Consider the following 17739-nt stretch of genomic DNA (forward strand, 5'->3'; position numbering starts at 1 on the left):
TTATAATCTAGTGCGCCCTATAGTGCAAAAAATACGGTACCTCACATTATGTTATTGTCTCTGGTTATTATGTTGCATATATCTCGTTATCTTCTTGTTCAACCCAACCAATACTTTGCTTAATGCGCCACATCATCAATGACTGTACCTATGTGCTTAGTTAAAATGCATTTTACGGCCTTGAGGAACACTTAGTAAAGTAAAGTAAAGTTCAGCAGCAAATACATCCAGGAAATCTGGCAATTTGACAACACAGATTTGGTAGTTGTGGGCGGCAGCTTAAATGTTCTCTTTGGGAAGTCTTGCATGTCAGCTCCACCATTTGTGAATCCACAAATAAGACCAGAGCCCCAGAATTAGAGAGTGGAAAAGAAAAAGAGGAGGGTGTTTGTAGCGCTTGATTTAAAGTGTTGTGCTTTTCACGCTGTGACTCATTGAGCTATCGCATGTAAACGAGTTTATCATGATAAAACGCAGGCAACATGTGGAACATACAACTATGGGATACACCTCCTGTGACATGTGGCTTTTTTCAATTAAAGAGAAATGACAACATGAACATTTACAGTGTTATAGAACAACATTTATTAAATCAGATATCATCCATTCATTAAAACCTCATATTAAGCACATGAGCTGTCAAAAAGTAAACATTTCTGACTTTGTCTTTGATCCATACCTGAGTAAAGACAGTAAGCGACCAAAGTAAAAAGTCTGATCCAAATGTGTAAAAAATAAAAATAAAAAATTCCAATTTAAACTAAACCCAAGATAGGTGATAGCATAATGTACATACACCAACAATGTTGCAGTAATAAAGGCATTAATACATGGACATTAAGTTACTGGCACTTGGTGGGACTCATTTAAAAATAGAACGCAACCGGAATGTGAAAATATTTTTGGTAGAAAATCAAATCTTAGTTGTTTTATAAAAATAAAAAAGTGGCGTTGCATTATGAAGAGTGCTACCATGACCACCTTTCAGCTTGTATCATAGGAAAGTCAACATTAATAATATATTTGTGGCAGTAAAGATTTTTTTGGAAGGAGGAAGGACAACATTAGATCTAGACAGTGGATTAGCAAGGTACATGTCACGGCCCACTGATCCTGTTCATATCTCACGAGGAAAGTAAAATAATCTCAAACACAAGAATAGCAAATTAAAATGCATGCTTTTTGCTGGTCCTTCTCAGCTCTCCACCTGATTATATCTGGGAGGAATATGAAATCTCAGAAGAATATGAGCTGTCGAGATAAGTAACGGTGAAGGTGGAGATCGGGGACCTACAGTGTGCTCATATATATGGAAATCTGTCCCTGTCTGTTTCACACTTCTTAAGCAGACCGGATGCAATGGCCTTCACTGCCCTCAGAGTCTCAGTGCAGGTGGGGTTGATCAGGGACTCGGGCAGGAGGAAGCCGAAGTGTCCTGTATCCCTCAACTCAAATGCAAACGCATACGAGATCCCGTTTCTGTAGGCCCAGTCTATAGAGCTGCCTGAGCTCACATCTGTGGACAAGTTCAACACACAGAATGAGACACGTTCTGGACTGTTTTCTGTTATATACGCTTTTAGAAGTACTTTCACTGAAGTAACATTGCATGTGTATTTAATTTATAGAAGAAACGGGCACTTCTGCTTCCTTCATAACATAAATGAGGATCTATTTTCCTGGTCGGCAAACACAGATGAGGTTGGAAGGAGAGCACAAAACAACAGGTTTCGAAAGGACAAATAGTCATAAGGAAGACACAATGAAGATGAGGAGCAGTACTCACACAAGGTGGTGGAGGCGGGGCCATATCTGTACCTCACTCCATAGGCAGAGTACAGTGCTGTCACTGCATCATGAGCTGCTGACTCCTAGACAGTGAGAGCACAAGGTCATCTCATTAGTGATCCTTTATATATATATATATATATATATATATATATATATATATATATGTTAAGTAACTCCAATATGGATGGATAAGAATATTATCTTTAAATAAAGACTTGTTAATTATTGGTTTGTTATCTAGCAATTGGATGTCTTACCACACAGTTGAAGTTGGGGATAGAGGCGTACTTGTAGGAATAGGGGTAAAGCAGCATTTGGGCGTAAGCGTGGATTGATATATACGATTTGACGCGTTTCTTGTGCTTGCGCAAGAACTTGGCGACGGCCTTGACTTCCGGTTCAGACTCGGGGAAGGGACCACAGTAGGTGTCATCACAGGGGTGAGACGAGGCCCCCTCCTCTGGTGAGGGGAAGGTGAGAATAAAAACATTGTATTAATCCCACAGGAATACATTTTGATCATATTCCATGTAGATTTTCAAACTAGATATACAATAAGTTTGTGATGTTAAATTCAGTGACCGAATATGGAGAGTGATTGTGGGAGGAAACAGACCCAGATTGAAATCACCAATCAGTTACGTTATAATGCCAAGGATAAGAGGTTTTTATATAAAAGTCCTCTCGATAAAAGTCATATAGCAATGTGGTGGTAGGAATGTAAATAATTTGCATGGATTTCAGTGAAGTTTAAAGTAATCTCAGAAAGTTATCTCTTGTTTTATGCAGTTCTCCAGTCGTCCATTAATGATATATAAACCTATAAACGATAGTCTTTTGTAGTGAAATTAGATTAAATTTCCACCGTGTGCGAAAAGTATAAACTCCCAATCACTCATGTACTGCATGACTCCATAAACATTTCACTGACATGAGCTTGTAAATCGAGTGCCCAAATAGCCACTTTGTGAGTTAACATTCCTTCAAGGTGGCAACACTTGTTTCCTCAGTTTCCCTGTTTCTCCTCTCACGCCACATCTCTGTCTGTAAAACGTCTAAGATAAATTCCTAGAGCCCACCCACAGTGAAATGAGGACTCAACAGAACCCCCCCAGCCATCTTCCACCAGAGATTAAAGGACATCAGACACAGATTGTTGTCAGCACACAAATATTTTTGCCACAATTTACACTGATAAATAGTCATAAAAGACGACATCAGCAACCGACTACGAGGAACGTTCCTGTGTGAGAGAGAATCGGAGAATGTGCTGCATGTGTGAGAGAGAATCTGAGGATTTCCCTCGGATTTCTGCTGAAGCTCAGTGTTCTTGAACTCACCACACCATTTCACTTTCCAGTTTCTGTTCGCGTCCACTCCTCTACAGTGGAACCTGTGGTTTTTGGACCGCGTTTTTCTCCAGAACCGATCCTACAGGAGAAACAAGGACACCGTCACTGAGTGTGCTGACTGACCGGCAGACTAATCGAACAAATGGAGTTTCCTGCCATCTCCAAAATAAGTCATCTGTCATTCATTCAGCTTTAGTTGGTCTCTTACTTAAAGATATGCAGACATTAGTTGAGAGGCATTTCCCATTGAATTATTCAGAGATACTTATACAGACATAAGTGCTGCATACTGGGGGGAAAAACACATTGTTGTCGCTGTGCTGTTTAGTTTTATCAATTATGATATACATTCTGAACCACTTGGACACAAGATATTCAGTATACAGCCTGGAAAGTATTCAAAATCTGTGGGCAGGAGTGATGTGTTAGCGGTTATTATTCTGAATTCCTGAATTATGCACCTGACTAAAATAATTATGTTTTGCTGATGGGCCCCGCATTCTGTTAAGTATCTGAATATTTCACGAAAAGGTTGAAAACTTTCACACTCGTCCTTGAAAATGAAAATAATCCGCAGCAGGATTCTCTCTGTTGTGTGCGTAGATCTGCAGTACCGTGGTCCAGCTGAAATGATATCCATCCACATTGAAGACAGGCATGATGTAGAAGTTGAGCTGGTGAAGAAGGCGTCTCATCACAGAGTCATGCTGGTATGAGTTGATGGCCTTCAATTATAAAATAAAAACAGTATAACTACAGAGCACATATCTAGACTGCTGTCTAATCATTGAATTGAATGTAATGACTATTTTATGTTTTTATTATTATTTTAACTTTGTTCGTGACAATAGGAGTGAGGAGATACTGCTTCTACCTACTCTCTGATCAGACCAGGCCGAGGTAAATACTTCAGCAGGAAACAAAGATGGCACCCTGACCTCCAGTGGCCGACCTTAGTTACTACATGACAGTGGATCCACATTACAGAGCACATTTTTTGAGCTAAGTAGAGCATCTTTGACTGTTTTCCTCAGCCAAATGTTTTTACCTTGATCTATTTTACTTCCAGACTTAATGTTTACGTCAGCCTGTTTCTGATTTCCTGCTGCTATTTGTCTTTCCCCTCCCATATTCACTCACGTCCTACTCCTACTTTATCCTTCTTTGAAGAATTCCCAACTGAACTTGTCCATGTGAAGGCCGTAGGTAAGCTTATCATGCTTTTTAGTTTGAACCATCACATGGCCAGAAGTGTCTGCAGAATGGCTGTCGAGCACAGCAGAAACATTATTTTAGTAAATGGTACACTCCAGCATGTGCATGCACTACTTTATAGTGGCACAGGTTGGAGTTATCCTCAACATCAGCTAATTGAAGAGTTGAAATATTTGTGAAAGCCTTTTTCAAGTACCCGTACGTTGAGGTCGTTGAATTCCTTAAAAAGGCGGTGACTCAGCGCTCTGCTCTGACATTCATTGATTTTCCCTTCAATTATCTCAACGCTCTGGTACTGTGTTGCAAACCCCAATCATCTGGCATCTAAGTAGTATAAAACAAGCCATTAAAGGTTCTGGCAGTTAATGTCTGCTTCTGGTCTGGTCCCGTCCTCACTTCAGAGGAACTAAGACTTTAAGTGTGTGATGGAACGTGTGTGTACGTCTGGGTTATGTTCAACATCTGAACAATAAAGACTATTCTTCAGTATTTGCATAACTGTGTATGACGAATGACCATATGTTCACCCTAGAAACAAACCATTACATGCTGCTTGCTGCAGGCTATCAATCAGATACGAGACATTGACGCAAATAATGAAGTTCAAAGAGCATTGAGATATTAATATGAGCAGAACAAAAGCACCTCTTTGACAAACCACTGGCAGAAAGCAGGTCCGATCCACTCTCTGGCGTGGACGCCACAGTCGATCCACACGGCTTTCTTCTGATGACGACTTCTCTTTCCTATCTGACAGGAGAGCAGCACCGTCGGTGTTAGAGAAGCTGTGTGTCTTTGTGCAGGGTGTCATGTTATTATGTGTCTCTCCTACCTGAAGCACATAAAGGGGCCTCCCCTCGTACGACTTCCCGATGGAGAACATATCAACCAGGCCGGAGTTTGTTCGGTTCATCTCAAACATCCAGCTCTGGATCTTTAAAACAGAGAATAATGTTTGTTTTCAACGTTTTCAAGTGTAAATGTACCAAATAGAATGGTTTTAATGAGCATTACATTTCAGACAATCAAAAGGCCATTTCTCAGCTAGAGTGAAAACCTTCTCAGACACACACGTCTAAGTGCCTGTGGAGTGTGTGCATGCATAGGTTGTGTGTGTTTTACACCGAAAGAGAGGACAATCATAGTCATTATTTTATTCCACTTGTGTAGCACTTTAACCCTCCTGTTACCTTTCGGGTCAATTTGACCCCATTCAATGTTTAATGTCGGTGTTCCTTGGGGTCAATTTGACCCGAGGCTGTTTTTCACTGTGTCAAACATATAAGAAATATCAACTTTTTTATATATTTAAAGGGCTATAGTCAACAAACAAACATAAAGTACCTCACACTTAAACTTGGGAAACAATATTAATTCTAATAATTTTCTGGAGGTTTTAATTGCTGGGGTCAAATTGACCCCAAGGGTAAAATATGTTAGTAAATGTAAAGGTAACAGGAGGGTTAAAAGGTATTCAAGGCACTTTACATGGTAAAAACAGAAAGAATAGAAGCAATACCAATGTAAACAAGAGAGATCAAAGCTCAGACCACTAGAGATGTGTGTAAGCTCTCGGGATCTGTGTGTGGGAACCGGATTCTGGCGGATTCATGAACCAGGAGGCTGTTCGACCTGAAGGGTCTGAAGTGGAGTGTGTGTCGCTGTGTGTGAGGCTGTGGGAGAGAGACCTGTGCAATGGGGGAGCTTGAGAGCACCTTAGAGAGGATGTCTGTTTACTCTGTGTGAGAATTAGAGTGGAGAGCAGAGGAGAGCGAGAGATAGGGAGGCCGGTAGACGCTGGGCTTCACACCTCTTCCAGAGAGTGGTAAACCTCGTAGTCATACTGAGACTCTGACCTCCGCTTGCGAGAGGAGCGATATCCCGTCTGCTTTTCAATTTCCTTCTGCAGATTGGAGATAAACACGCTGCAGATGAAAGAAAGGAAGTTAGACAGACACATGAAAGATATTATAATCACATGGCATCTTCACCATTACTATTAAATAATAGTATTGGTACCATTAACAGGGTTATAATTAGTAATTTCTGTTTATTATGGGTCAATTTCATAATCTGATAGCAGTAATAAGCTATTTAAACTCTTTTTGGTTGCCTGTTTGTGTTGCGTCTGTTTATCCACCTCTTGCATAACTTAATCTTTCTTTTGAAGTGAGTGACTGAGTGAGCCAACAGTGGGCCAATAAGGAAGACCTGATGGTATAATATAATAAGTTACTGTGCATTTTAGTGTTGGTTCATCATTACAAATTCTAACAAGTCTGTAGTTTATGAATTTATTCATGACTATTTCAATAGTCCAAGAGCCATAAAAACTAAAGCTTGTGCAAATATCTGCATACTAAAAAAATTAATCATTAACTCCAATAAATTATTTTGCAGACATTCCCATTTAATAATTTGTTACAACCCCTGTTTGACTGCAGTCAATGCATTTTAAGTTGACATAATGTTGAGTGTTGGCATGAAGTGGTGCTGAATGTATTGTTGAATCATTCCTAACGCCGCTTATGCAACTGCCCTCACTCACCCCTCTTCTTTTCCAACATCCAACCCACTTTTCTACATCCACACTCACCTGTTTGATAGCACACATTATACGAGTATCAACACTGCTGTCTATCAGTAAATTAAATGTGTTATAAATAGACCAAGACCATCATTATCCCCATCGTTATTGTTTAAAGACTGCTCCCGCGTGTCATCAGACCCTATGCCTCCTCACTTCCTACTCAACCTACAACAGACAATGTGATCTGTTTTCAAAGTGGCTATGTGGGCAGCCAGACTCCTAAAATACACTTCCTCATAAGGTCCTTGTATGTACAATTATGTCCATGAAATAACACAAAAAACACGGCAAGTAGAAGAAACCCTCATCCTCAGTTCTGCAATTTCTCCCTCCGGAAAGAGATGACAATGGAATTCTTTCTAGTTGCGGCCTCTTTGATAAGACTCCATAATTTCAACGTTAATTTTGATGAGGGATGGAGTTAGGAGATGAAAGAGCTGCTTCTGGAGCAGATTGGGAGAGGAGCTCTGATATGCATGTGTGTGTCGCAGCTTTGAGGAAGCTTTTTTGCATGCAAAGTATCGTCGACTCGGCATGTGCAAATCATATATATTCTGGCTGAGGACAGCTGGGTAATTGCAACAGATGCATCTCTGGGTGTAGACGCTCAGCATACACGATTATGTGATTACATAAGGGAACATGCGTGTGTACTGTGGCGTGTTTCTGTAGTATTTGCTGGTGAGCTTTCCAGTCTTACCGATAATCAAGATGTTGCTGCTTTAAGTGTGCATGTAAACCCCGCGTGTCGTTGCGTTGCACATGGACATCCACAGTTTCATTTTGACAGATTAGAGTCACACTGTTGGGCTGCCAGAAGTCCACCTAAAGGAGCAGGAGAAACATATTAGATCACACACACACAAACACACACAGCAGCATAATCTAATCATGAAGAGTAGCATTGAGTGATAGAGATACAATGAATCCCCTCTTACTGTCATTTTAATTTAATTGCCTGATCTGTTTATTTTGTGAAAGTAAATCTAGACTGTTCATGGACAAACATTATCTGACACTAATGCCTGTTTTGGACTAATCCCGCAAATTAAATGCCGAACATTTAATTAAAAGGGAGAATAAATTAGGTCAAATGGGTTTCTGCCAACCCAATGCCACTGTCTCTTTTCCCCTCATTTAAAATGTATACCAGACTGCAAGGGGGAAATAATTTGAATGAGGCAACATGGGGCAAGGGATTACTTGTGGACACAGCTTTCAATGAAGCTGATTGTGAAAGAAATGAATAATGATGTTGATAAAAATCTAATGTGGATCTGTTACGTTTTGGCTGATACTTGCTCCACTTGACAAAGCCAGTATGGACACTCACAACGATCCAGCTAAAACACTACACCGACTTAAGTGAAGGGTTAAAGAGCATATGTTTTAGAAAAATAGTTGACCTTATTATCTTATCTGCTGGGTGTTTAAATTAGCCCCAAACATTTAGTGCTGATGACCAAATTGTTTTGTTAAGACGTGGCCAGTTTAATATTCCACTAGTCTCTACCTTCAGTGATGGACTCAATCTGGGGCATCTTGATGGCTCGACAGCGTTAATGGGGCAAAACCCTCTCCGATGTGTCCCATTAACAACCTGATGCTCCCTCTGCTTTCCTCTCTACCGTTTGACCTCATGTTAGCTCCAGAAATCCTGTCTTTCAGCGCCTGTTATCAGGCCCTGATCCTCGGGTCTGTTAGCTTCAGCTCAAAAGCCAGCCATATAAACACAGACATCGTGTGGTAACTGATAAAATAACAGAGAGAGCTGCCCGACGGATGAGACACACAGGAGTCACTGCAGAGAGAATATCGCACTTTCAGTGTTTCTGCCTCCTCAGCTAGCTTTCATTCGAACATGGGGGCACAAAGATGCAGGCTGGCACACATGCTTGTTAATGTGTCAATTAGTTTAATGGTTTACAGAGTGCATACCAGATTAATTTAACTTTATTTAGAGAGGGGAAAATCCTCCGTTGGATTGTTTGGTGCCCTGGAGCTCTCTGCTGCTGTGATTTTACGGCATTTTTAAATAGTGAAGTACCCCAATGTTTCACTCTGCTGTTAATCACACAAATCCAAAACACATACGCATAGAAGACACTTAAATATCCCTGATCAGATAACGCAACTCTTCACTAACAATTCTCTCAGTTTATTTAATAGCTGTGTTTATGAGCCCTTAAGATGCATTCTTTGTCTGCTTCATACATCTTTTGTGTCCTCATTCTTAATGGGGATTCTTCCTTTTTATGTGGGTCTATGTATCCAGGGTAGCTATAAATTAATTGTGTGTTATCTTGGTTGATGTAACACAGGCACGGGCAGCACAAGAAAGAAAAAGTTATAGTTCAATAAAACGAGATGGCTTTCCTGAAGGCAGATGCGGTGAAGACGTAGCTTTAGTCAAGTAAAGGGAAACAAGTCATCATCAAAGTACGACACAGTTTGTTTGTTAGATAGTATCTAATAAAACAAAGATACCAGCTGTTTTACAAGGCGTTTATGCATTTTCTTTCTGAAAGTTTGATGGGAAGATTGGTATCACTTTTTGAATATGAACTACAGCCAGTAGCTGAGCTGAGCATCAGGAATGGAATCAGTACAAAGGTAACCCAATCCACCCACGAGCATCTCCACAGCTCACTAATTCACACTTTCTAGTTTCTTTGTTTGATCTGATTATTTCCTGTCCAAGTGCAATGACTTCCTGCAGTTTGGTTGTCAACGGTGAGGTCGCCAGTCAGCGGAGACATCAGGAAGTTAGTTCCCCTCATTTCCAGACCGAAAGCTAACCAGCTTCAGATTTACTGTATCCATCTCATAGAGAGATGGTGATGATGTCATCAATAGACAAACGCTCCATGGACAGTAAATAATGGATCAACTCATAGGAAGCAATGACAGCAGCCACCGTGATTATTGATGGTAACCGACATCTGTTTCACAGATTTAATCTCTGGAACGTTTCAAACTAATCTTCTATGATTAAGGAAAGTGACAATTACTCCTTTTGTCACTGCTACCATCAATCAACACTGAAGATGTATTATGTATTTCTGTCACAGAAACAATGAGCCAATAGATCAATCAACAGAATCAACAACTGTTTTGCTGATCAATTCATTCTCAAAGTCAATTGTCAAACCAAAATACCAAACGTTGTACATATTTCCAGGTTCCCTAATGTGAGGGTCTTCTCTTCTTCTTTGTTTGATGCAATAATAACCTGAACGTTTGGGTTTTGAATTGTTTGCAACCAATCTGAAGCCATCAGCTTTAGGTTTTTAGAAATTAGAGATCAAATTTAAATATATATATATATATACATATATATATATAAAGATCAAATAATTAAATGAAAATAAGTATCCCAGTATTAACACTCATTATTTCATGTGCCATTTCAGGTCCAGTCATGAACATGTTCTCCAGGAGCTGAAGTGGTAATTATTAACCTTTTGTGATTATTCAACATGTAGCAATATCTAATCTTTACAATGCAAAGCTTTGAAAGGTATTTGCTTGACTGTATTATTTATAGTCAACCATTTAGGAATGGCCAGGTGTTTGGAAAAGGCAAAGCTCCTTCACAGGTCTTTAAAGGTTTAGATTAAATATCAGTCAACCACAGAGTGTAGCCAAACAAATAGATTGATTGATAACTTAAATAAATGGGTTATTCTATCGTTGATGGATCTGATTCCTGATTCCCCTGCATCCTGCACTGGCCAGTAGTCGTGTATTATTGGACTTTATTGCTAGCCTGAGGAGTTTGACTGTTGCACTGGAGGCATGGCAGTGTGGCTAAGCTACTGAAAACACATGTCCACAGCTGTCCAAACAGTGGCTGCACGGCCTCGGCTGGCCTCGGAGCACCGTGTCCACTGTCCTTACGTGCGTAAACATTTGGCCGTGTCCAGACCAGCCCCCTGGCTCGAGAAGCCCTCGCCGCAAATCATAAACATTTACTGAATCCTCCTTTTTGCCCTCTTCTGCTCTTTCCCTGCTCGGAGCGGTATTGGTTCTGGACCAATGACCATCAAACAAAAAGCCCGACCTGAACCCGAACAGATGCCTTTGATTACTGTTGCGTGGCGTCTGGCTGCACAGATACAACCGAGTGGACCAACACAAACTGGAGAAACGGCCCACACTGCCACGGCAGATCGAAATCTCTGCAGCTCTCCCAAAGAAAATCCCTAAGATGTTTTCATTGGATTCTTCATATTTTATTTACTCAGTTAGCTATTCAATTCAATTATATTAAATGAAGCAGTTATTTCAAGGGAATTGTTCTGAACATGAACTACATTTAAACTCAAGAAAACTAACACACACACTGTTACAGAGCTTTGCCTCTATTTTCTCTATAAATAGTACCATATTATATCGTTTTCTTACCAGGAAACTTCCTACTGCTCCTTATTGCACCGTTTTTTTGTTATATAAAGTATTTCATTAGGGCTTAACACTTGTATTGAGATTTAACGATAAAAATCATCGCACCATTTCTGTTAATTCAAATATTTCTTGATACATTTTCAGTAAAAGACATTTCTAAATCAGACACAGCACTGGACTGCTTTCCAAACATCGATAGATTGATTGATTTATTGACTTTGACTAAGTATGACATACGGCTGCACAGACATAGAAGCCTTTATGCAACCAGCGCTTCTATGTTTGCCTTTGTTCAGTTAGTCACATATTATTACTTGTAAATTATCACACAAATATGACAAAAATATGCTTTGGTTTTGCAGAAGCACAATTCATCTGCAGAAAGATAATAATGATGGAAAGGTTTTTAGTTTATTCAACTGTTGAATCAATTAATACAAAGAAGTTTGACTATTTGCTGCACACGTCTAGAATTGCATCAGGCCATTGATGCTTGACAAACAATCTTTGCTGTGTATTCATATACCTAAGCAATGTGCAAAGGAAGGTCATCAATGATCCTGAGGCTGATGGGTAATTACTCCCACATGGGAAAAGAGGCGAGGCCTTTGTGTCCTCAAGGGTTTCCCCCCTAATTTCACTATTTTTAAAACACATGTTCATATAGTTTGTGACTGAAAGGGACATTCAGACATCGTAATGAATAAAAACTTTACTATTTTCATGGGGCTCCTCCTCTCAACAGTATCTTGGTCTTTCAGAGGAGGGAATATGTCCAGACTGTGACGGCTGCCTGTCACATCCAACACCCCCTCTCCCCCCACCCTCATACATGTGGGCAGAATAATAGTTTAACACTTATAATCGAGGTTTCAGAAAATACACACAACAATAGAAAATCGGAACAAAATAGATTTCTTGAAGTGGGATTATTTCAAATGGTGTGTGATGGGGATCATACTGTCAACAATAGGTCAGAATAGGGAGCATGTATGGATATATTTAAAAAAAGTGCCAACCTTCATGTGTCCCAGAATTTTCTGTAGCACTTGGACCTCCTCCTCATTGCTCGGGGTTATCCTGAAGATTTGATCGCTGCAAAAACAACAGAGCTCTTTTAGGTTTAAGCATTTTCTACGGCACTACAATTGACTGTAACTATTTTCGCTAAGTGCACATTTAAAAACATCTGGGCCCTGGAGTCCCAGGTAATACTACCTGACGGAAGGTGACATTTATAATAGCAGATGTTTGAGGTGAACTGGGTGGTTCCTCTTTTAGAGTGTATAGATGACAGGGTCAACCCCCAGTCAAACAGGCGTGTGTGACACCATCACAGGATTATGTGTCTCTGTTCCAGCTATGCAGGTAGTGCCTGGAACTATTCTTTGGTGGTTACAGTAGCAGCTAGAATCAGTCATATGTGCTGCAGATAAGAACACTTAAATATATGAACAAGAATAATCAACGACTTAAATGTGTTTGACACGCAACATATTTTGTAAATACATGTTGCTTTACACGGGAACTAAATCAGTCAATCTAATACTGTAATGTAAAGGCCGGGATAAATATCGAGATCTCATGAAACAAAATCAATAAAAATATATAAGAACAAGCAAATACTTACTCAGATTTTAAATTCTTAATTAAATTACTTTTATTTAATTCACACGAGTATACAAAACCATGTAGACTATCTATTCATTAAAATACCAGAAAACATGCTATATAGTTTTATATATTGTTATCAAAATTAGTCATAGAATATTATATATTAATTATTTTGGCCATATCGCCGGGCTCTAATACATTCATAAAACATTTTATAATTCAATATACAGATGATTACACACAAGTTCTTAACATATTGGTCTTGGCAGATCATTTAAACCAACACTTGAGCAAATAGAGGAGCTGGACAGCCTTTCTAACTCAATCTGCAGCCACATCTTTCATATTAAAACAAAGATGCTCTTTTTATTCAGCATGAATCTAGTGTTGCTTTCACGCTGCACATCACAGACCTTAAAGCAACACGCTGCCAATCATTAATTACAGTCTCTTAATTACAGACCCTCTGTGTCGGCCCAGTTACCTGGCAGAGGGTTGTTTATGTGTTTACTTTCATGTCTCCGGTTGTTTTGAGACCTCGTTCTTCCTCTCTCATGTTTCGCCTATTTCTAAGAACTTTTTACAATGTGTCACACAGGAAGTTGGGCCCCCTAAACAAAGGTGGTGGTCGGCCACTCTAAGGTTCGAGGAACAAAAGGGGTGCGGGTGTCCCACGTGAGTGGCCGCCCCATTTCAGTGACCCCAACACTGTGCCCAAAAAAAGCCTGTTTCCAAGGCAACAAAGGCGTGATGGACTTCAAAGCCAACATATTTGTTGGAGGTAAGGGTATTGTGGGGGGATCCAGACATATTGTTTTTGTCTGAAACAGTGTTTCCACATCTTCACTCAATCCTCACTGATGGAAGTTTGCCAGGCTTGTGATATTTTTTTCTTCTTCACCAATGCATATGCAACAGCACACTGCATGATTACATAAAGTGGCACCCCAGAGCTCTACTGTAGTCCAACTTGAACCATTTCTTCATCTTGTAGTGATTGTCGAGATGACAGACTGTTCTTGTTACAGTGCCGGCCTGGCCTTTTGCTTTGAATCTGCCAGCTGCGGGGCTCTCGGCACTAAAACGGCCCTTAAATTGTCAGTCTGTTTACTCCCACAGTGCTCTCTCTGGGATGGAAGCAATTTGTTTTAAACCAAGAAGTTGACTCTCTGCAGTGTTTTGATTGTGTATAATCATCATTCATCCACATTCAATAATTCTCTGTTACAGAATGATATGAAATATTTTGACAATCTTCTTTTTTAGACTGGCGTGAGCTATGCAATTTTGAGATTATATCACAAAAATATGTTGTTTGAAACAGAGGTGGGGGTTTCCAGCAGCGGTGTAACTACATCAAATGTTCTTTTGAAAAACAGACCATAAATCCATACATGCCTAAGTCATGTCTCTGACATGTTTACCCAAATTACTATACGTATGTGTCTAGCTCCAGGTGGTCCCATTGGAGACCCTCTAATATGCTATCAAGTCCCTTTAGGGTCTAGCTTCATAAACGTGCAGACAGACTGACATCCTTTTGGAAAAGACAAAGAATGCCTCTCTGATTATAGACAAACATGACTACAAAAAGAAAATGAAGGGGTCACCATCATGTTTTCTAAGGAATACTTTGAGCAGTTTGACAGGCCACTGTCACTGCAAGCATCCCCCAAGTGTCATCTGTGGAGCAATCTGAATGCCTCTCTGCAGCACACCAAAACAAACACAGAATCAGACAGCAAGATCACTCTCGAGTAAACTAAAAACAACATTATATTATGTCTCAAACAGGAGATGTGTCCTCAAAGAAGAAGGGTGGGGATCACAAAGACTTTCTTTGTTCAGTCTCTCTCCTCTACAACTGAAGATAACGCCCGTGTCCTGGTGTGTGGGTGTCTCTGTGATAGCGGCAGTGCGCCTTCCCTGCACAACGAGCGCGCACACCAGTCTCTCACGAGCCCCAGAAATAAATGAATGGGGGTCTTTACTCACCCTGCGTAGCGGTTGTTGTAGAGATAGGCACCGACGGGACATAGCACGTTACTGCAGATTATCACACAAGCCAGTAAAACAGAGACGCGGAATGCGCCCCTCTGATCCAGTAGCATCCTTGGCACAGCGGATCACAGACGGAACACGGGCTACACTTTAAAAGGATGCGCGCCAACTTCTCAGAGCACAAATGGGATTGAGTGGGTAAAGTCTGTCCTCTGCCGTGTCGTACTCTGCAGTTGTCCCTCTGACACACGAGGTGCAAAAGGTGCTAAAGTTGATCATCTGGCACAGAGGAGGCATTCACCACCTCTTTGAAGCTCTGGAGGGAATTGCTGGGGAGCAGCTCTCTTTTTTTCTTTTTTTTTTTTTTAAATGAGGAGGACCTGAGTCACGTGGCCCGGTGTCGGTGAAGTTGGTAACTGGATCCCTGATCACTGGTGCGCACTGTGTGCCCATGCAAGGGATAATGTAGTGAGCCGAGAACACATGTTCATTCAGGAAATGGGATTTCTTTTTAATGGCAAATTACGTGTTTCTTTAGATTTGAAGTAATGCAAAAAGTTTTGTGTGCAGACATGAACTGTAGCAAGTAACTCATCATTATCTATTCAGAACAACAGGCGAATTCTAGGTGTGCTCAGATCAGGTCCTCTGTAGAAAACACTCAGCTCTTTTCTTGTATAAATATATACTGTATATATATATATATATAAATATAAATAAATATATATATATATATATATATATATATCAAACTTGACCAAATGTATGTCCCACATGGAGAGGAAAAACAAAATTAATCCAGAAAACAATAAGGGAGAATTGCTGGTTCGGACATTAGGAGCATATTAAGCCCCATAATCCTTAGCTTCCTGTTCACTTATGCCTCTGTAGCTCAAAGCCAGAGTAGTAACCATGCAGCTACCCGCTCTGTCAGTGCCTTGGCCTGGCTCCACTAGGAATCCCTCTGTTGAGCTTGAGGTGGCTCTCCCTGTTATTCTCTGCTTTCCGTGCCTCCGTCTGATCCTCTACTTATCACCCAACACAGTGATTAAATGCCTAAATCAACCGCCAGCCTTTTCCTTTTGTGATTGCATGGTAGCAGCACATTTTTTCACATGCTTCTCTCCAGTGTCAACAGTGTGCCACCTGTTATACACCCAATTACTGTACAACAGGTCCCAAACACTACCTGCTTCCTCCAAAATCCTCGCCTCCCCTCCACCCACACACACACACACACACACACACGCACACACTGACATCACAGTATAGACAGCACAGCAAAGCGTTTTTTGGACAATCCCCACTTCAATCCACAAGTACAACAAGTGGAATTAGGGTTTTAACAGTAGAGATAATAATTTTAGCAAAACACAGGTGCGCACATGAGCAGGGTTAAGTAGCTTAATGACTTGAGGATGGAGTTTAAGTAGCATTGGGCTAATCGTCTTTTGCATTTATTTTTTAGACTGAACGTTTTATTGATGTGACAAATTTGAGATTAATGTCCACGATGGCTTTGAGATAAAAGGCTTTTTGTTTTGTGATGTAAATTCCCATATACAACACAAATCCACTGTGAGTCATCTGTCACACTGACATAATAGAGTCAATATTTTAGGGATTTGCAGCCATTAGACATTGCCCTTTAAAAAAAAAACTAATATTGTTTTATTGCTGAATACGTCACAAACTTTCCTTTACTTTAATGAGGATTAAACAAGATTTTAAATTGACGACATGTGTCAGAAGTCCACGACAGGATATTACCCATTATTTTTAGTTGGCCTTGAAAGCATGATTAAATTAGGTGTTGACAAGACTTTACAGCCCAAATCTAACAAAGTCTATTTGGATTTCAAACTAAGAGTTTAAGAGGGAATCATAATGTTATGGGTTCTCCAACATTACTACCATATGTGCAGTAACATACTGTACATTTCTTTGTCTTTTTGACAGACAAAATGACGAAATAAAACATCCGGTATGTCCTAATTTGGTGTAGCAACAATATTTTAATTTCTGTATTGCATCACCTTCACTAAATGTGCAACACAATGAGAAAGATGATTAAAAAAAGAAACACAAACCGTTGTCAACTTTGCAATTATTAGCAATATTATATGTACTATATGTTGGAACCCAAACAATGAGGAAGGAAAACTAACATGTCAACAAAGTAAATTTTGAAGAACATCAAAGAAAACCTTTGTGGTTAAAACACCATAAAAATCCACATCTTAATTGGAAAATGTGAGTTAAAACCTAAATGCACCACGGTTTGAAGAGGGTGTTTTCTGACTGAGCTGCTTTTCAAACATAACATTAACTCAGAATTATTTTTTCGTGCACCGCGACACAGCTGCACACAGAAGCATATTCATAAAATGCTTGCTTTGCGTTCCATGTGTATCGTGTTCAGGGATTTGTGGGGAGAGTGAAAGCGATCGCAGGAAAAGGTTGGCCGGTCATTTAAGCGTTACTTGCTGGGCACATAGACGTAGGCTGAAGGGAACGGTGGGAGTTGGTGGGATGGTCTCAGTGTTGTTTTTACACATTACGCAGAGCTGGGCTCGTGGCAGTGCCTTGGGCTGTGGTCTGCAGGTGAAGAAACAAGCATCTTTCTTCGAGTGGCACTGAGGTCCAATAAATCACCATGTTCCTCTCCGAGTCTCAAACTGTGCTCAGATGTGTGAATGAGCTCTTTGATAAGCATGCAGCAATCATGAGGGCACGGCTTGCTCTGCTTGTGGTGATGAGGGGGGACAG

General features: G+C 40.3%; 1 protein-coding gene across 2 annotated transcripts; it reads right to left on the minus strand.

Annotated features, from left to right (window-relative positions):
* Window positions 1–557: 557 nt before the first annotated feature.
* Window positions 558–15240, minus strand: cpa6 (carboxypeptidase A6). 2 transcript variants are annotated; one of them, XM_056434110.1, is made up of 11 exons: window positions 14965–15240; window positions 12375–12450; window positions 7649–7773; window positions 6169–6283; window positions 5191–5292; window positions 5004–5108; window positions 3758–3868; window positions 3132–3222; window positions 2049–2251; window positions 1787–1871; window positions 558–1516 (listed from the first exon to the last, which is right to left on the minus strand). In XM_056434110.1, exons 1-11 carry the CDS (start codon window positions 15078–15080, stop codon window positions 1302–1304), a joined length of 1344 nt encoding a protein of 447 aa, XP_056290085.1. In that variant the 5' UTR covers window positions 15081–15240; the 3' UTR covers window positions 558–1301. The 2 variants fall into 2 exon arrangements, with proteins under 2 accessions (XP_056290085.1, XP_056290086.1); XM_056434111.1 differs by lacking the exons at window positions 12375–12450; window positions 14965–15240 and adding an exon at window positions 12072–12136.
* Window positions 15241–17739: the final 2499 nt, after the last annotated feature.

This window comes from Pseudoliparis swirei, chromosome 16 (assembly GCF_029220125.1).
Source record: "Pseudoliparis swirei isolate HS2019 ecotype Mariana Trench chromosome 16, NWPU_hadal_v1, whole genome shotgun sequence".
NCBI lineage: Eukaryota > Metazoa > Chordata > Actinopteri > Perciformes > Liparidae > Pseudoliparis > Pseudoliparis swirei.

Excerpts from the sequence above, each read along its gene's own strand:
- cpa6 (XM_056434110.1), bottom strand. The coding sequence starts at position 15,080 with ATGCTACTGGATCAGAGGGGCGCATTCCGCGTCTCTGTTTTACTGGCT. Across the intron at positions 5,293-6,168 it reads TTTACCACTCTCTGGAAGAG|ATCCAGAGCTGGATGTTTGA; the intron begins GTGTGAAGCCCA and ends TCTGTTTTAAAG. Across the intron at positions 1,517-1,786 it reads CCCCGCCTCCACCACCTTGT|ATGTGAGCTCAGGCAGCTCT; the intron begins GTGAGTACTGCT and ends ACTTGTCCACAG.